This window comes from Camelus bactrianus, chromosome 5 (assembly GCF_048773025.1).
Source record: "Camelus bactrianus isolate YW-2024 breed Bactrian camel chromosome 5, ASM4877302v1, whole genome shotgun sequence".
NCBI classification, from domain to species: Eukaryota; Metazoa; Chordata; class Mammalia; order Artiodactyla; family Camelidae; genus Camelus; species Camelus bactrianus.
The window spans coordinates 77311552-77332849 of record NC_133543.1 but is presented as its reverse complement, the minus strand read 5'-3'; the positions used below and the strand labels follow the sequence as shown (position 1 = coordinate 77332849).

The following is a 21298-nucleotide window of genomic DNA, read 5'->3' as shown; positions in this document are numbered from 1 at the left end:
AAATACTTTTATCTTAATATTAACTCTTTCAATCCATAAACATGAGATGCCTTTCCATTTATTCAGGACTTCTTTAATTTTTTCAACAATGTTTTGTAGTTTCAGTGTACAAGTCTTACAGTTCTTTTGTTAAATTTTTTCATAATTATTTTTCTATCTTTACTGTAGATTACTGTCTTTAGCCAAGATAGCTACACATTGTGTATATACCGTTTATAAGAAATACATTTTTAAATGTTTAGTTGTGATAAAGTATACTTAACGTAAAATTTACCACCATAATCATTTTTAATTCTACTGTTTAGTAGTGTTAAATACATTCATATTGTTGTATAACCAAACTCCAGAAATCTGTCTATCTTACAGAAGTGAAACACTGATTTTTTGAAATACTGATTTTGTATCTTGCAGCTTAACTGAATTTGTTTATTAGTTCTAGCAGTTTGTTGTTGTTGTTGTTGTTGTTTGTTTTGGTAGAGTCTTCAGAGTTTTCCATATTTAAATCATGTCATCTGCAAATAGAGACAGTTTTACTTTTTCCTTTCCAATTTGGATGCCTTTTTTTTTCCCTTGCCTAATTGCCCTGGCTGGGACTTCCAATACTATGTTGAATAAAAGTGATGAGAGTGGACGTCCTTGTCTTGTTCCTGACCTTAGAGGAAAAGCTTTCAGCTTTTCACCATTGAATATGGTTTAGCTGTGGATTTGCCATATATGGTCTTTATTATGTTGTGGTACATTCCCTCTATATCCACCTTGTTGAGTGTTTTTATCATAAATTGATGTTAAATTTTGTCAAATGCTTTTTCTGCATCTATTGAGATGATTATATGATTTTTAATCCTTCATATTTTTAATGTGGTGTGCCACAATGATTGATTTCTGGATGTTGAACCATCCTTGTGTCCCTGAAATCAAATGACTTTATGTTTTAAAATTATACAGCTTAAACATGTGATCCTGAGTATGACTGGTTTTCATCTGAAACTTTTTTCTATAGGAATATTCTGTAGAAGTGTATTAGTTAGCTAGGGCTGTCATTACAAATTAACAAAAACCAGTGTAGCTTAGAAATTTATTTTCTTACAGTTCTGGAGGCCAAAAGTTTGAAGTCAGGATGTTGGTGGAGTTGGTTCTTTCTGGAAACTGTGAAGGAGTCTTGTCTCTCTTCTAGTTCCTGGTAGATGTCAACAGTTGTTGGTATTCCTTGACCTGCAGCTGCATATACTAATCTCTGCCTCTATCTTCTCATGACCTTTACCTCTGTCTTAGATATCCCTCTGCCTTTCTCTCATATGGACATCTATTGTTGGATTTAGGATCCATCCTGTTTAGGGTGATTTTATCTCAATATCCTTCATTATATCTGTAAAGACCCTTTTTCCATATAAAGTCAAGCTTACAGATTCTGGGGAGTAGACAGTGGACATATCTTTTGGGGGACCATAAATCAACTCACTACAGGAAGTAAATGAGAAATAATAATAATTAAAAAATTGTGATTTGACTAATTCTGGAGATAATCTGATAGACACTAGTCTGTAATTATAATAGACACAATAACTTCTAACACAGAATGCTGATTCTGTTTCTTACACTTCTGTTATCCTTATGTAAATCTGGACCCTAGATTTGGGCAGCTCAGCATCCACCAATTGCCCTGTTTTGCTATTCCTAACTTTATTATTTCTCATCACTGCTGTTTTTCACATTTACATCTAGTCATTATAGGAGGCAAATACAGAAAATATTGTTTTTTTGTATAAATGTGTATTTCTCATACCTTTCTATCAGTAGTGGGTAGTTTATAGTAATATTCAATAAATGTTAATCAGTTCAAGCCTATAAATATTAATCCTCTCCTACTATGTGTAAGACATTGTATTGCTATAAGAAGAGCTTAGAAATGCACATTATCAGTGAAAATGAATAGGTTTACTTTGTTTATTAAGAAAAATAAGCACCACAAGAAAGCACATTATTTAAAATCTAGGTAAGCTCTTTGTGTTTTAGTTTTTTTATTTGTTTAAACAATAATTTAGGTGCAAGGTGATTACATACTTTCATATGTGCTTTCTAAATCCCCTGATTATATCTTGTTTGAAGACAAAATATCCATAGGCACAGTTAGTTGATAAAACATTCAGTTTCATTATATTCTAAAAATATACTGGATGAAATTAATTAGCACACTATGAAATAATCGGCAACAGAGGACATTTCTTTCTTTCATTTTTTTTTTTATGAAGTTGAATGTTTTACTATCCAGCTGTTTCTTATTTTCCTGCAAGGCTGTTGCTCCACTGTATAAAAATAGCACCAGCAAACACAGTATGTTGCAAAAGTAATATAGTATTGTTTTTCATCTGGCATTGTACAACTAACAAAAAATCCGGCATTGTACAACTAATAAAAACTTCTCTACTGCTAGTTATTTCCAATAGGAAGATCGTTAATGTATTTTGACCCAAATCCAGGGATAGATATAAACAAGTTACAATATTATATAGGGCTTACAATAACAATGTTATCCTTGAAATACATGAGTTTTATAACTAGTTTTACCACAGAAAATTTCAGAAATTGTGAATATTATAAGTGGAGCCGAGCCTAAAAATCACAGTGCACTGTGAAAAAGATGCAGTGTTTATCTGAAGACATTAGGAAGTTAAGGGGTATTTTCTTCTGGTAACATTTTTGCAAGTACTTTCTTTTGCTAAAAGATGCATTTTAAAAAAATCTTCTCTCCACTACTAATTTAAGACAACCATGCTAGATTAAGTTGTTTCATACTAGTTTATTTAGGGGTTCCATATTCACTCTTTAATAGATTTTCTGTATTTCTCATATGCTTCTTCACTCATTAGTTCATCTAGTTCTAAAGGATTACTGAGTGTCATCTTGATCAGCCAACCATCTTCATAACATGATTGGTTGAAAAGTTCTGGATTTTCTATTAGAGCTTCATTAATTTCACTTACTTCTCCTAATAGAGAAGAATACAGTTCACTAGCAGCTTTCACCCTTTCCAAAGCACCAAACGCCTCTTGTTTGTTCAGTGTTGTCCGAACTTCAGGCAAACTACAGAAAACAACATCTCCCAAAGCCTCCTGTGCGACATTGCTGATCCCCACTGTTCCAACACTCTTTTCTGTTGTTACCCATTCATGTTTGTCTGAATTTACACTTGGAGGGCAGAGCGTAGCCAGTTCACCCACAGCCCCCAGGACCACTGCTGGCAGGGTTGGGCTGGCACAGAGATGGGGTGCAGCTGCCATGTTCCCATCAACAGAAGACATTTCCCAGTAGAGGTTGACTTTAAATCAGGTTTTCTTTAGGTCATATATATATACTTGAAAGACAAACATATATGTTTTGAGGCGCATAGTGACTGTTGTATTTTTTAACATTTGTGTGAAAACATTTCTCACGTTGTCAAATATGGGCATTTTTAAAGTTTGATAGACTAGCACACTTTGAATAACTTAAGTGACATTCTTGGGAGTACACTCTAATGTGTACTTTTGTTATCTTTTTATGACTCTGGCTATTGCTCACAGCTAAACTTCCTCTCAAATTTCAGGAAGCTCCAAACCTCCTGTATTTTCAGATCTAGACTTGAAGTTGTATTCCTACTCCAAAACCATTCATTGTTTTTACTCAAGTTGTAGATTAGTCCCCCCTTATCCATGGTTTCTCTTTCCATGGTTTCAGTTGCCTATGATCAACTGTGGTTTGAAAATATTAAATGGATAATTCCAGAAATAAACAATTCATAAGTTTTAAATTGCTTACCTAAATCATCTGAGAGCACGATGAAATCTTGTGCAGTCTAGCTTCATCCTGCCTAGGACATGAATCATCCATTTGTCCAATATATCCATGTTGTTTCTACTACCTGCCTGTTAGTCATTTAGTAGCCGTCTGGGCTATTAGATCGACTGTCATAGTATTGTAGTGCTTATATTCAAGTAGCTTTTATTTTGCTTGGTAATGGCCCCAAAGCATAAAAGTAGTGATGCTGACAATTTGGATATTCTCTTACTGTGTCTAATTTGTAAATTAAACTTTACCGTAGGTATGTATGCATAGGAAAAAACATAGTATCTATAGTATGTGGTACTATCTGCAGTTTCAGAAATCCACTAGGAGTCTTGGAATTTATCCCCCATGAGAAGACTACCATTAAGTTATTTCTATTTTAAAGATTGATTCAAATTCCTGTAGAGGTTTTTAATACACCAGACATAGAAAGTGGTCTGTGTTATTGAGGAGTCTTGTAATAGTATCCTTTTCTCCTAGATTTCTTTTTCTTTGTGAGGGCTTTAGCGCCTAGGGTGAGGGTAAGGGCAAAAACAATTTCTTAGTAGGGCTGTCATTGGCATTTTGGGTAATGCGTTAGTTTTACAAGACCATCCCAAATGTTGAAGGATTTTAAAATCCCTGGTCTCCACTCAATAAATGACAATAGTCCTTCCACCCTAGTCTTTAAAAATGTCCCATGTATTTTGAAAGAGCTCTCCCAGTAGGAGGAAGAGTGCTTGTCTTGAGAAAGAAAGGATATTGTAGTACATATATTCTGTATGTGTAAATATAGTACATATATTACCTTAATAATTCTCCATGCTAACAGAACGCTCAATATCATAAAAAAAAAAAGTAGAGAGCACATCACATTTTGGATAACCACAACTACTACTGTCTGCAGAATATTACAGCACCTGCCACACCTTGCACCAGCGGAATGCTTCATGCACTTTTTTTCTATACCCATGAATTGGGTGACTGGACACGTATCTCTGCTGATACAACATATGGTAGACTAAAATATGATTCCCCAAAGATATCAGGCTCTAATCCCTGGAACCTATCAGTGTTACCTCATTTGGGAAGAAGGTCTTTGCAGATGTGATTAAGGATTTTGCGATTGGAAGATTATCCTGAATTATCTGGGAGGCCCCTAAATGTCTTTGGAAGAGTCCTGAGAGAGGCAGAGGGAAATTTGACACATACAGAATAGGAAAAGGCAGTGCGACTATGGAGGCTGAGACTGGAGTGATGCAACCACAAGCCAAGGAATGCCAGCAGCCACCAGAAGCTGAAAGAGGCTAGAGCCTCTGAGGGAGCACAATTCTGCCGACACCTTGGTTCAGCCCAGTGAAACTGAGTTCTGACTTCTGGCTTCCAGAACCATGAGAGAGTAAATTTTCATTGTTTTAAGTTACCAAGGTTGTGATAACTTTGTTATAGCAGCCACAGGAAATTAATACACAGACACAGAAATATTAAAAGTTTCCCTCAGCCATGTTGGCTTTTAGAAAGAACAGAAGAATGGATCCATCTCACTTCTGCCTTCCAGATATTTTGTAAGTGCATTCAGCTGCCTACAGCTACATCAGCTCTGAAATCCTAGATGCTGAAGAGTCTAGGAAATGTAGGCTTTTTTGCTGTCTAGACTGTGCATTTCAGGAAGTCACACTAGAATGAAGGCAGAATGGATATTAAGGGGCAGTCTTATCTACCTGCCACGTTAATATAATAATTACATTCTTGCAGTATCACTGTAGATATCACAGTATCTATCACATTATTTTTTTAACTAAATGATGTAGCTTTCTGGGAGAATGAGGTTCACAAAGAGGCAGTAATCAGACCAGAGGAAAAAATGAATGACAGAGAATGTTTCTACTTCAAACTGTACTTGTCTCTGTTTTTAAGTATGTGTTTTCCCAAGAACTAGTCATAGTTCAGCTGTGCCACCGCCTTTCAGCTCCCTGAGATTTCTTTGCTACCTGCTCCCTGGTGCCTTTGTTCAGGCATATTTTGGTGACTACAGACCCTGGACTGCAGTGATAAGCATAAACATCCTCAGGATATTGTCATAGACTTTTCTTTTTCCCAGCACTTCACTTGCCTACCCCTGTGCCTGTGTCTCAGCATAAGCATCTAATCCTAGGAGCAGCAGCATGAGATCTTTAGAAAAATTCTTTGGTAGTTTTAAAAATCTCTGAGCTACTTTTCTCAAGAACGTTTGTTTATATTTTCTAGGAAATACATCAACTGTCTCAGTCTGTTTATCATATCACATCACATCACATTATATCATATCATATCCTGAATTAACTCAGCTGCCCAAGTATTTGAGAGTCTAAACACTCAAGGCATTCAAATTGTCATGTTGTTCTAAAATGATTTTTTAAGTGATTATCCATTTTTTTAAACTATGCCATGGTAATAAATAAGAAACTATCAGCCAAGACACAGTGCATGACAAACGATAAATGCTGGAGAGGGTGTGGAGAAAAGCGAACCCTCCTACACTGCTGTTGGGAGTGTAGTTTGGTACAGCCATTATGGAAAACAGTATAGAGATTCCTCAAAAAACTAAAAATAGACTTACTATACGATCCAGCATTCCCACTCCTGGACATATATCTGGAGGGAACTCTAATTCAAAAAGATACATGCACCCCAGTGTTCATAGCAGCACTATATACAATAACCAAGACATGGAAGCAACCTAAATGTCCATCAGCAGATGACTGGATAAAGAAATTGTGGTATATTTATACAATGGAATACTACTTAACCATAAAAAAGAATAAAATAATGCCATTTGTGGCAACATGGGTGGACCTGGAGACCGTCATTCTAAGTGAAGTAAGCCAGAAAGAGAAAGAAAAATACCATATGAAATCACTCATATGTGGAATCTAAAAAAAAAAAAAATGAGGAGAAGGAGGACGCTAATGAACTCACCTACAAAACAGAAACAGATCTGCAGACATAGTAAACAATCTTATGGTTACTGGGGGAAAGGGAGTAGGAAAGGGTAAATTTTGGAGTTTGAGATTTGCAAATGTTAACCACTATATAAAAAAATAGATTAAAAAACAAATTGCTTCTGTATAGCACAGGGAACTATATTCAATACCTTATAATAACTAATGAAAAAATATGAAAATGAATGTATGTATATGTATTTTTAAAGACAGTGCATGATAGTGATATGGTTTCCAGGGTGTTCAGATTGTTTGGTAAAATCACAGAATCACAATCCATATAATTATAAATTGGTGGGACAGATACTACAGATGATCACAGAGATCTCCCAGGATTGTGGTCGATAATGCACATGTTCATGTTATTGTTCATTTATGTGTTTTTTTGAATAACAGCTGTTTTAAAGTGCTGAAGTGCATTGCATATTAGACTTTCCATTCCTTAATCCATTTAACAGAAAAACCCAGAGAATGCATCCAGAAGATACTGGAACTATTATCGAATTTTTAATTTTTTAATCATTAGGCAGTTTTGGAGTTGGGATATATGAATACCAAAACCAGTAGTTCCATTTCTGAGAGTTTATCATACAGATATATACACATATTTTTGAAATGATTGTAAATAAAGTCATTAATTGCAGCATTGTTTTTTATAGCAAAATAGTAAAAATAACAATGGAAGACAGGTTAAAAGACTTTGGTACAAGAGTAAATTGGAATAGTATGAAGCTTTAAAGAAAGATTTAAAAGCTTTCTCTGGATTAATTTAGGAAGATCTCTAAGGTATCTCTAAGGTGTGGATATGATTTTATATTCAAGTTTGCTTGTAAATGTATAAAGAAATTCTGAAAGAATACATAAGAAAGTACAAAGAGTAGTTACATATATACGTATGGCTGTCAGTATATAAGAGAGTGTGGTTTGATGGGGTTAGAAGTGTGAAAGAGACTTTCAGTTAATATCTTGAGATATTCATGTCAGTGTATTACCTGTTCAAATAATAAAAAGTATATATATTTAAACTTCAGAAATAACATGAATGCTGAACAGATCAAGACTCGGTTTTCTGGATAAATAGTCTTCTACACGAGAGTGTTGTATTTATACTAGCAAGATTCCTAGTAAAGCTAAAAGCTTAAAAGATTTTTTTGAAAGGAACTCTCCTACACAGTTGGTATAGCCACTATGGAGAGCCAGTATAGAGGTTCCTTAAAGAAGTGAAAACAGAGTTACCATATGATCCAGCAGTTCTTCAGCATGTATCAGGAAAAGATGAAAACTCTAATTCAAAAAGATATATGCACCCCAGTGTTCATAGCAGCTCTGTTTACAATAACTAAAACATGGAAGCAACCTAAATGTCCATCGACAGATGAATGGATATATATATATATATATAATGGAATATTACTCAGCCATAAAAAGGAATGAAACAATGCCATTTGCAGCAAAATGGATGGATCTAGAGATTATCGTACTAAGTGAAGTAAGTCAGACGAAGACAGATATCATATGATACCACTTATATGTGAAATCTTTTAAAAATGATACAAATGAACTTATTTACAAAACAGAAATAGACTCACAGACATAGAGAACAAACTTATGGCTACCAAAGGGAGTGAAGGATAAATTAGGAGTTTGGAATTAACAGATATACCTAATTATGTATTAAATAGATAAACAAGGTCCTACTGTATAGCACAGGGAACTATATTCAATATCTTGTAATGACCTATGATGGAGGAGAATCTGAAAAAGAATATATGTAATAAAGATATACACATATACACACACATCTGTATATAAACTGAATCATTTTGCTGTATACCTGAAACTAACACAATTTTAAATCAACTATACTTCAATAGAAAGTAAATAAATAAGCAAAAATGATAATTTCTTATTCTTGAATGAAAAATGTGATCTCATATCCCTTTCCCCCTTCTACCCCTCCATATTTCTTTTAACTACTGTGATCCTGGGGGAGGAGTACAGCAGAAGTGGTAGTTTGCGTGCTTAGCGTGCATGAGGTCCTGGGTTCAATCCCTAGTACCTCCTCAGAAAATAAATAAGCCTGATTACCTCACCCCCAAAAGACAAAAACAAATTAACTACTGTGATCCCTTGATTAGTTTCATCATCTCTGTTCATGGGTTGGTACCCAACATTTTTCCAAAATTCAAACTGGTACACAAGGGCACAGGTTATTTTGTTTTTCTTTTATGTTTTTGGTCAGCTGTCTGTTTCTTTGCCAGTTTAATCCATAATGGAGAATGTTGGTGGAAGGAGAAAATTGGAGGCTTTGGTGTTAATATATGAATGTAAGAAATGGGCGCAAAAGAGGGAGGAGGGAAATATTTTCCAGATATCTGTTGCCAGCTTTACAGTCTGATTCCCAATTTTATCCGTATCCTCAAGTCTACTATGACATTTATTAAAATAGTATGGAGATGCAGTCACCCTAATATGTCTATCATTGAACCACTTTTTGGCAATTAACTTCACTTCCCCTTTATTCCCTCAGTCATTTACTAAGTACTATAAGGTCTTAACTAATTTTTTTAACTTAAAATTTTTTTTCATACTCTTGCCAATTACTTTCATGACCTTTCAATCCTTGGCTACATCCATAAGACCTCAACCTGTTCCATTAGATATCCCTATATTTTCTGCTCATTCCTCTGCATTTCTAAGATGTTCAATAATTTGTTTAATTAATTAAAGATCAGTTGATATGAAGACTGACATAGCTTGGTGAAAGTGGCTTACCCAACAAGATCTATTGGTTTATTGTATGAGAAAGCAACATTTGAATGGTTATATGTTAAGAAGAGAAACTCATGTTGACTTTTTTTTTTTTTTGAAGTATTTTAAGACTGAGAAAATAAATGGTATTCTTTAATTTCAGTTTCCATTAATATTGGTACAGAGATTAAAAGTCTGATGTTTAATTCAGAATTCATGCTTTCTGTTTTAGAGTTTATGGAGTTTTTTGTTTTTGTTTTTGTTTTCTTTTGTTTTGCCTGTGATCTGTCTTCCTCCCTCCCTCCCTCTCTTTCTTTCTTTCTTTCATCATGAAATGGAATTTTCCCTACTCATTTTTACATGAGATTTTAAGTTTTTTTAACAGAATTTTTTTAAAATAGAAATTTATTCATATATTTAAAACAGTAGTTTATAATTATTTCACTGTAAGGATTTCTTCTTTTGTGTCTGTCCTGAGTTCTTCCATGCCATTTTGGGGATGATTTTGTCTATCACAGTGTGTTTTATTAAGAGCAAGATTACTTCTTTTCCCTTTAAAAAATCAGTCAGACACATCTCAGTGCCAAACCACCTAGAAAGTCACATGATATTTCTAGCTGCCCAAGCTGCTGACCAGAGGTCAGTGTGTTGAAGTGAATGAAAAGGAAATTGACAATTTTTATTTCCTTTGTCATGGATTAAAAATACACTGAAATAAGTGCTAATAATATCTATAAAGCATTTTATAAATATTGGAAATTGTGTTACTGAGTTCTGGTCTTATATGTATATATCCTTGATATTTTAAAAATAAAAAGTTATCTTCTGAAGGTTAGAACCATTCTCTTAGACTTTTTAAAATAATTGTGGTAAAGTACACATAATAAAATTTACTGTCTTAACCATGTTTAAGTGTACAGTTCAGTAGTGTTAGGTACATACACACTGTTATGCCAGCAATCTCCAGAACTCTTTTTTATCTTGCAAAACTAAAACTCAGAAAAGGTAAATAAAATACTGATACATGTCTTACCTCACAAAACAACTGAATTGCTATGTTTTAAATAAATATAACTTATTTTTTCCATTGTTAAAAATTCATTCTATAGCTAGGGTTGTAGGCATTGCTTACAGACTTTTTGGTTTGGATGTTAATATGTCTACAATTTTGAGAAAATGTGAGCATAACTAGAAAAAAAATTATTCTAAATTGTTCCTAAATGTCTAATTTTTGGATAACTGGAAGTTGTATATATTTGCACACATCTCTATAAGCTGTTAAATGAGCAGTAGGATATATACTCATGTATTTGTCAGTTATTGCCAATAATACTTCACTAGTAAGCCACCTCTATTCTCGAGATCACTGTTCTTTTGGATTAGCTGGAGTTTGCTGGACTCAGTTCTAGGAGACAGGGTCAGTTCAGGTCTTCTCTGTCTGGGGCTCTGGATAAAAGGGCAGCATCTACTCAGAGTAAGTTCTTCTCATAGTGGATTAGCTGATCATAAGGAGTGCAAACACAACTACACAAAAGCATATTTTAGATCTCTTGTTTTAAATTTGCCAACTTCCTGTTGGCCTGAGTAAGTCATATGGCCAGGTTCAAAGTCAAGGGTTGGAGAGGTACATTCCATCTACCATGAGGCCATAGCTATAATGTGGATGTATTTCCAGTATAAGAAAGTAGGAATTTTAGGAAGCAAAAAGAGTTACTTTCCAAACATAAACAGCAGATTTCTTTTAGCATGTATATATTTAGTACCAACTCATTTTTTGTATGTTATAAATTCCTCACTCCTTTTAAAATAAAAACTGTTGTATATAAGAATAGACATTCAAACTATACCCACAAATGGTATAAAATAATTTATACCACAAATGGAATAAATTATTTTCACTCTGGTAGCTTTTAATATAGATGTTTTAGTTAGGTTATTTTCTACATTCTTTAATACAGTCTGTCAGTTATTGTTAAGATCAATAATTTTTCTTTTTTATTAGGTTGATGTTTTTAGTTGATGATTTTTGAATTGTTGGATCTATCAAATGATTGGAGCTACTGAACAATCACTCATTTAAAAAACTTAATGTGGTTTGTTTTGCAGTTCAATATAATACTAAGAGATTTTTAAAAATTTCTTTTATCTCTCAGAGATCAGAAGGTAACTAATTTTTTTGGCTTTTGTTTGAAAAGCAAGATATAGTCAAGATATAGTTAGACTAAAAATAGAAGCAGGACTTGTGGGTGCATATGAGACAAATTTGCAGACAAAAATATGTACAGAGAGAAAGAAAGGAACATCAAAGAAAGAATGGTAAAAATAGAGAGATTGGGGAAAAGAAAAGCTGAGGAGATGAGAAAAATAAATGTCTGTGTTGCCAGTGACAAAATGTCTTTTTGCCAGAGACAAAGGAAACGTCTCAGTACCAGCAACAATTATTCTTTATTCTAAATTAGCCTTGGCCCCATTAATACCCTAGGTGTTCTGTCATTTTACCACCTACTTCCACTATCTAGAAGTAGGGTTTGTAGGAACCAAGCAAATATTTAGGAACAGTTCGAGTGAAAATAATCAGTGATGGTCTGGTGATCCCTTCATGGAAGACCAGATGTGCATGTTTAGAAGCTCCCTTTTAAAGAATTGTCAAATATGGTGTAGCAGGTGCCTTGAAGGAAGGGGATAAAGAAATAGTCTGGAAACTATGGAAAAGATGAATTAAGGATTTCCGTGGTTTTAGATGTGTATTATAATGGTTTTCTGATCTGTGCTGGTTGCATAAAGCCCTGTCCAGTAAATTATATTTCCCTCTATTCTGTCTGTCAATCTCCAAGCTTTTCTTTCTGCTCTGTTCTACCCTAGTGCATCTTTAATTAATTCTGGCCTTCTTGATTCCTAGCTATTGCTTCTGCTGTCAAAACATTAGAAACAGGGAGAGAATGTGCAGCCTTTCCATTTGTCTGCTTTGTTTAATATTTTTATCTTGCCAAAAATATTGGATACTTTAAAAGTACTAAATGTAAGTGAAAAATCAAATGTATGTCTATGTTATATTTCTGTTATGCATAATAGGGATTATCTACAGTAATCTTTTAATTATCACTATAATAAATCCCAGACTCATTACAAGGAAAAATCGCTTGTTATATAGAAAAACAACCCTGGATGAAATTCATGTGTATGCATCAGCATGGTTAAATCTTGAAAACATATTATTGAATAAAAGTTGCAAGGCACAAAAATTCCATTTACATAAAATTCAGAAATGGGCAAAATGAAGCAGGTAGAGAATGTAATACTATTAAGAAAAGCAAGGACATGATTACCACAAAGTCAGGATAGTGGCTTTTTCTGGGGAGAAGAAAGGCTATTTTGACTCAGAAGGAGCAAGTAGGTTTTTGGGAAACCTAGGTGTTCTATTTCTTGGTCCAGGTGGTAGCTACATGAGTATTTACTTCATAATCCACCAAACTGTGCATTTGTATTATTAACACTTTTTGTGTGTATGGGTTGTGTTTTGTAATAAAAAATGGTTCAAAGAAAGAAAATAATCATGGGAAAGACTAGAAAACAGACAAACAGAAGTTTAGTAGAAAAAAAGATAATTATTTTTCTGTACACGTCTATCTTGCTTTCTTAATAAGAGTGAGTACAAGTATAGTATGTAATGAAAAGAATATCAGAGGGGGCCAGGGTTATCTTTACAATGCAATTTATATTTTGTTGTCTCGTCGGCAAATACTTATGACTGGAAGATATAACTTCTACTCTTGTAGTCAAATTATTTCATGGTCATTTTCTGAAAACAAGAGATTTTAGTATGAATTCTGGATTTAGAAGTATCACTTATATACCAGTTAAGAAAATTGGGTAGGGATCTCTGAGTGATTTAACTCTGTGGTTTGATTCCATGTTGTGAGAATTTTTCTCTTTCTGTTTTGTTTTACATAACAAATATTACAGTGATTAGATTTCCATTTTCCTATTGTGAATTTAGGCTCAAATTGACTTTTCTTACTCAATTAGGTTATTTATGCCCTCTAAGAAGTATGAAATAATTATTTTCAAAAGCTATTGTGAGGAATAACAACACTTTTATCATATCTATATAAAAAGTCAAAAAATGAAATCTGAGAAGAATAGAGACAAGTAAGGCCTGGTAGAATTATACCAAAAATATTCTGATAACATATCTAATGGTGGGTTCTTTTTTTTTTTTTTTTTTTAATATGTCAGTGTTTTTCTTAAGGTGGCATAGTCTGGAGATTAATCTTTATCTTCTGTTTTCTTATATTTACTAAAAATTCTTAATCTAGTTACTTAAATGCTATTTTTAGGCTTATTTAATGACTTTATTGCAATGAAATATGTTAGTTTTAATTCACTCTTTCATAAAAGAAACAATGCTGAAATTCAGTCTTTTTACAGAACAGGTATTTTAAAGACGTTAAAATTATAAATGCATAACTAGAAGTTAAGAGAGATAGGCACTGAATGTCTTTCCTGTGTTTACTTTTCAAACTTTTTTTGAGGAGGGGAGATGTTTAACTCAGATCATTTCTTTCCCTCAGTTTTCTGTTGCTCTTTTTATAATTCAGTCGTAAAATGCCTGGACTGAGCAGAGTATAAAGTGTTTTTGTTTGTTGTTATTTGTTTCTTACAAGCTAGGTCTATTTGAAGTGGTTAACGAGGCAAATTAAATTTAAAATAGTCTTAAATATTCAGCATTAAATACTGTCTTAAAAAAAACCAAAAAAATCTTATCTCATCTCAATTTGTTTTTAGGACATTATACATAAACATTAATTGAATTATGATTATGGTATAGTTGCCATTCCGAACATAATAATTAAAATAAATTAACCTTGTTTATTCCTTATAAAAATACTTGTTCAAAACACTGAACGGCACAGTGTATCGTTATTACCAAAACAGTATTTAACAATCTAAATTATTTTGCTAAGGAATTCATTTAACTACAGTCAGATTGTTTTGATTTTAAATGGTTTTTTTCTGCTTTTATGAAAAGCACATTGCTTAAAAAGTTTCTTTTTTTTAAGAAAACCTAATCCCTAATTTGCCTTTCCATACAGAGTTGTAAAAGATTAAGGAGCCAACATAAGCCTGTGTGTTATGTTTAAGATTTCCTTTGTTACTTGCTGCACATGCAACAATGTTGTTCTTTCTTTGACACAGACCCAGACAAAGGCTGAGTGTAGCAAGGAAGCAGACAGCACGCCTCCAGTAGTGGCCCCTGCCTGGCTCCAGGATTTGTAAACAGAAACATCCCAGGCTCCAATGAGGCAGACAGCAGTTCCCTGTCTGTTCTGCATTCAGGAAGCGCTTGCTTGTACAAGCCCAGTCACTGCACACAGGCATACATAGCAGTGTTTACATTTGGCTGAGTATTTAACTGAGAAAGCTAATAGGGAGGAAGAAGACGGTTTATTAGAGCCAGGGGAATACAACAATTTCAGGTATAGCATATATATATATATAGCACATATATTTTTTAAAAGTTTTTTTTTCCTTAAAGAAACAAAACCCAAAAGTTTGGAGGTTTATTGGTTAAAGGCTTCTTTTATGGCACACACATGTGAATACACATATTGAAATATTTTTCCTGGCAGTTTTTCAGGGAATCTCATATTTTTAAACTATGTGACATCTCCTGGAAAGTTTTTCACTTAGCATGGTTTTTAACATGTTTAAAAATTTTTTACACTTTTTCCCTCCCTATTATAAGAATTAAGAATTTGTTTTTGATTTTTGGATTGATGTATATTTTAATGTAAAAGTTATGTTGCATTTTCCTTTGTATATTTGAAAATGAAAGCATGAAGAGTGCTGATTCAAAAAATATTAGAAAACTTACACAGAATTCTAGAATTAGGAGGACTTTAAAAATCATATAGTATAATCACTTTTTAAAAATAGCTTAATTTTAATATCAATCTTACAGGAGCAGCACAGAAGACAGACAACCCTGAAAACATGCTCTTGCATATAGGACAATTCTGAGAAGTATAGTGAATGGATGGAATCTACTGTATGATAAAAATGCTAAAAACACCACTTAGTATTTAGTTGCTGTCAGTAAGAAATTTACTTGTTTTTTAAAAATCCAAATGTTGGCATTGTCCAGAAGCAGGTTTTTTTATAACTATTATAAGTTGAACTGCTGAAACGTCTTCACTGGAACATTTTGATTTGCATTTATGCTTTCTTTTTTTTCATTTATATTAAAAACTGACATACAGATGAAAAAAAAATTTTTTTTGAGAATGAAATGTTTCCTGTCCTAATGGATTCTTAAGCACGTTTTCCACTTGTGTAGCATGCTAATTGAATGTTTTTTGGCATAATTGTTACACATTTGGCATGGATAGCACACAAGTTGGTTTCTTCAAAAAAGTTCAACCAGCTAGGCTTCACTTGCTTCCTGCACTCTGAAAGTGCCCTCTGTTTTGAAGTTCTGAGCAATTTCTCACACCAAATGCCAAAAGGGAGGTTTGGGAATCAGAAATTCAGTGGATTCCTGATCTAATCTAATTTCATGTAATCTAATCTAGTCTAATTTCATGGACTGCCACAGTACCAGGCCTATAACAAAGAGATTTCTTAAGCAGCCAAGATAGGTGCTACAAAATTTTTCTATTAAAACATATAACTTTTTAGAACAGTCCCTTAATCTTTTTTTAACATCTGTTTTCTTATAATTTACATTCATTTATGACAAGTTAAACTGTCTGTTTTAAAACCCAAACTAGATTATAAAAACCCTGGTGCTTCCCCATGGCTTCCAGAGCCAGGTCATAGGTGATCGTGCCAGTGGAGGTCTGGGGCGATTCTAAGTGCTCTGGGGACTCCGACGCTGTGGCCATGAATGGGAGAGTGGGCTTCCCAGAAAAGAAGCTAGCCCACCAGTGTCCCACGACAGTTTGGGGGAGACCGGGGTGGTGGGGGATGGCTTCCCCAGGGTATTCCGCACTTCCGCAGGAGCTGTTACTGGAAGTGGAACCAAGATGGAGTGGCTAGTAGTCGTGGGTGGCCATGAGCGAGCCATTGGAGGGCATTTCTGCCGTGCTCTTGCTTATGGGTTGGTGGAAACCTCGGTGGCCCCTCGCAGGCCTCGGCACTCGATCACGGGTGGCGGGGACAGGGACGCTAGGCCATGGAGCCCATTTGCAGATGTGACCGCGAGCGACCGCTCCTCGACCCAGACGCGAAAGAGTTTCATTCCATTATTTATTTTAAAGATAGTGCTGTGTTTGTTAATTTTGATGAATAAAATATGGATCTTTTGCAGAAGAAAACCTTTAATTGTGTATTTCTGATGCTAGTCATTGCCTTGTAATCTGAAAATGTCATTAACAAAACCATTTACACATAAATAATGCTGAACAGGATGCTGTTTCAACAGACATAAACATGTGAGGAATATTCTTTGATTTACAACTGTATTTATTCCTTACAGAATCTGTTTGCAGTATTCTCGTTGGCTTCATGATCAGTGCCAAGCTTCTGCTCAACGTCCCAGACTTTTATCAGGCTAATATATCTGCCTCAGTGATTTTTCAACAGCTTACAGCTATGCAGAACAGTTTAACTGTATTTAAGAACATCTTTTGAATGATTTTGTCTCTTTTCCCCTTACTCACTTCTATAGTTCATTATAACGAAATCATTGATTAGTCTGTGTTGATTATTCTTCTAAGAGGTAGATAGCCCAGTATGTTTGATTTATCATATACCTATTAATAATCTTATCTTTTAATATTTGGGAATAAGGAGAGAGCAGAGGATAATAGCTTAATGTTCTGTTTTGGTTTGTTTTTTTGGTAAACCTCTTAGCCGTTTAATATAAACTAGGATTCAGATGTGACAGTGTTAAATTGATACAGTGTTTGTGGTATGATTGTATTTTGGAGACAAAGGAAAATAAGTTGAAAACCTTCATTTTATTATAGTTTGTTTAGCATAGAGTTTAAGGAGAATTTTTTTTGTACCATAACTCTTATTTATCAATACCAGCATGTCTAAGCCCAGACTTTCAGAGACCCTGGGATACCAAAAGTAAGATGTTAGAAGATAATTAATTCCTCATGATAGCAAAGCAGGAACATTCTGCACCCAGCCAATAAAGAGGGAAGCTCATACATGAAAACAGGTAGTACATTGTGAACTAGAGGGCAAGCAGTGAGTTCTTTTAAAATGATGGTTGTTGGCTTTTCTTCTGCTTAAAATAAAAATAATGCATATTAATTGTAGAAAATTTAGAAAATACATATATAAAAATTGCTCAAAACTGTTACTAACATTTCAGTGTATTTCCTTCTAGTCTTTTTTCTGTGCTTAAGTATTTTATAGTAAAACACATAAAATATGGGCAGCTCAATATAAAGCATCATCAAACCCAAGACCAGAAAGAGAACATCTCAAATGATCCCTGTGTTGTCTGTTCCTAATCACAAATCACGTTTCCTCCTTGAGGATAGCTATTATTCTAACTTTTACAATAATCATTTTCATGCTTTTCTTTATAGTTGCTCTATCTTCTGATATATGCCCAAGAGCTTAATATAGTTTAATTTTTCCAGTTTTTGAAGTTTATATAAATTAATTCATACCATCTTCTTTTGTGTCTTGCTTCCTTCACACATGATGTTTTTAAGATTTGTGTTTCTGAGTAAAGCTATAGTTCTTCTACCATTTTTTGTTTGTTTTTAATATAATGAATGCAAGTTATTTCCATTGCTGCATAGTATTCTGTTGTATAGATATACCAGTTTATTTTTCCAATCTTTTGATGATAAATATTGGACTTGTTTCTAATTTTGGTATACTATGAATAATTTAGCTATGAACGTTCTTGAACATATGTTCTAGTACACATGTGCGTGTGTTTCTCCAAAGTCTATACCTAGCTGCAGAATTGCTTAGTCACAAAGTGTATATATGTTTCACTTTAGTAGATAGAACTAAACTATTTCCAAAGAAGTTGTACCAATTTGGACTAAAGCCAGAGTAAGTAAAGTTCTCATTGCCAGCACTTTTACTCATAATAATTGTTCATGGAATTTAAAAAAGGAGATTAAAATTGACAGCAGTAACAATTAGAGTGTTTTAATGAAGTTAAAGTATTCTAAGGTCTTTCTGTTGCCCAGACAGCTGGTGGGTATGGTCAGATGGTCTAAAATAAGGTAGTAGACATATACACAATGATGTTGCTAATTATCTTAAATATTAGTAGGTTAAACATTCCAGTTAAAAGACAAAGATTGTTTGAACTGAATTAAAAAGACACTAGCATCCACATACAAAAGAATGAAGTTGACCCCCTACCTCATACCATATACAAAAATTAACTCAAAATGTATCAAGAACCTAAATATAAAAGCTAAAACCCTACAGCTTCTAAAGGAAAACGGAAGGGTGCATCTTCATGACCTTGGCTTTAGTAGTTTTTACATAGGACACCAAAATACAGGTAACAAAGGAAAAAAATAGATAAATCAGACTTCATTCAAATTAAAAACTTTTGTGCTTCAATGGATATGAAGAAAGTGAAAAGATAAAGCATGGGTGAACCTTGAAAACATTATGCTAAATGAAATAAGCCAGACACAAAAGAATGAATATTACACAATTCCATTTATATGAAATATCAATAGTAACCAAATTCATAGAGACACAAAGTAGATTGGAGTTGACCAGGATCTAGGAAAGGGAGAGAATAGGAAGTTAATGCTTAATGGATACAGAGTTTTTCTTTGGAGTGATAAATATGTTTTGAAAATAGGTGTTGATATGGTTGCATAACATTGTGAATATAATTAATGCTATGCAATTTTACAATTATGAGTGGTTAAAGAGGCAGACTTCATATTATACATATTCCACCACAATTTTTAAAAATTAATGAAATATACCAAAAACCATGGAATGGTACACTTTAAATGAATGAATTGTATGGTAAGTGAATGATATCTCAATAAAGCTGTTTTCACAAAAACATACTAATAGTCTGACTAGTTTAGGTTATTTATAAGAGAGAGATCTATTTCTTCTTTTTTCTTTCATAATAACTTCTAGCAGTTTCCTAAGCTTCCATCTTAGGAAACTAGAAAAAGAGGAGCAAATTAAATTCAAAGTAAGCAGAAAAAAAGAAAGAATAAAAATCTGATCAGAGATGAATTCAATTGAAAATAGGAAATTAATAGGGAATTCAAAAGCTGGTTCTTTAAAAAGATCAATAATATTGATAAATCTTTAGCCAGTCTACCAAGAAAAAAAAAGAAAAAAGAAATAAATTACTAATAATCAAGAATGAAAGAGAGGTCATCACTACTGATCCCATGGACAGGTATAATAGGAAATATTATGAATGACTCTTTGTCAACAAATTTGATAACTTGGGTATAATGGACGAATTCCTTTAAAGACACAATCTACTAAAACTCACACAGGGAGAAGTATATCATCTGGATAGGTGTGTATCTATTAAAGAAATTTAATCAATATTTAATAACTTTCTGAAATAGAAAGCACCAAGCTCAGATTTTCTCTTTTTCCAAATTGGACCCTTCCAGTTCTTTCTACCTATCACATTTCAGAATTCTTATACTTCACTATTCTGCTTGCTCTCTGCTGGATGTGCTCCAGTTGATAAGAGTGCTCCATTCTAAGGAGTGTTTCTCTAGATATGATCTGATCCACAGAATGGAACTACCACATGAAATGGTTAAATGCTCATAATAGCCCTGTGATTTATACATATGTTTCCTTTCTGCAAGTGAATAAGCCTAGGCCTTGACAGGTGAAGAAATGTTCCCAAAATCATAGAATAAGTGGAAGAACTGAGTTTTAAGTCCAGTTCAGGTTCAACGCCTGCAAAGCCATGCTCTTTTTATTAATAATTATGTCAATATTAATAAACTTGATAACTACCACTTATTGCATAGGTACTGCATACTCAACACTGTACTTAGTACTTAAGCTCCCACCCACCTAAGCCTCACAGAAGACTTATGATGTAGGGAGTACTGTTTTCACAAATGAGAGAACTAAAGATGAGGAAAGTCAAATCATTTGCTAAAGGCCTCTGAGAGAGTAGTGTAGAGTCAAGATTTAAAACCAAATGTGATTCTGAAGACTGTTCTCTTAAATATTATATTGTTCTGTTTATGCCATTCCATGATGCAGTTGATGTATCAGTAATTAGGAGCACAACTAACATTTTAGTGTTCTAGGTCCATATTAAATACTTTGTATGATTAAAAAGTTAGAATTTGCAATTATCACTAAATTATTATTAACTTTTCTTTCATTTCCTTTGATACAAAAACATTGCTGATTTGACTATGTAAAAAATTTGTTTCCTTTTAGGTCCGCCTCATTCGTTTAACCGAGATGAGACAATAATCATTGCTTTGGCATCAGTCTCTGTATTAGCTGTTTTGATAGTTGCCTTATGCTTTGGATACAGGATGCTGACAGGTAAAAATATAGCCTTTTCTTCTGTTATTTATTAGACATGCCATTTAATCAGAATTTATTTTCTTTTTAAAAATAATTTCTGTGCTGAAAAATATCTCCGTGCTGAGGTAGCTCCCATTCTTCTCTCTTAGCAAACTTTTTTCCTCTCATTTTATGAAAAGTTTCAAACATATACAGAATACCTGTCACTCAGCTTCAACCATTATCACATCTATACATCGTCTGTAGCCGTACACCCTTCCATGCTGCTAGATTATTTTGAAGTA

At 33.7% G+C, this 21298-nt stretch overlaps 1 protein-coding gene across 1 annotated transcript in view; it reads left to right on the top strand.

The window, feature by feature from the left end:
• Window positions 1–21298, top strand: part of BMPR2 (bone morphogenetic protein receptor type 2) — a 167802-nt gene that overhangs the window by 101840 nt on the left and 44664 nt on the right. The window contains exon 4 of the mRNA XM_010971833.3: window positions 20922–21032. Within this exon, the coding sequence (XP_010970135.2) occupies window positions 20922–21032 (111 nt within the window). The remainder of the gene's footprint in view (window positions 1–20921; window positions 21033–21298) is intronic.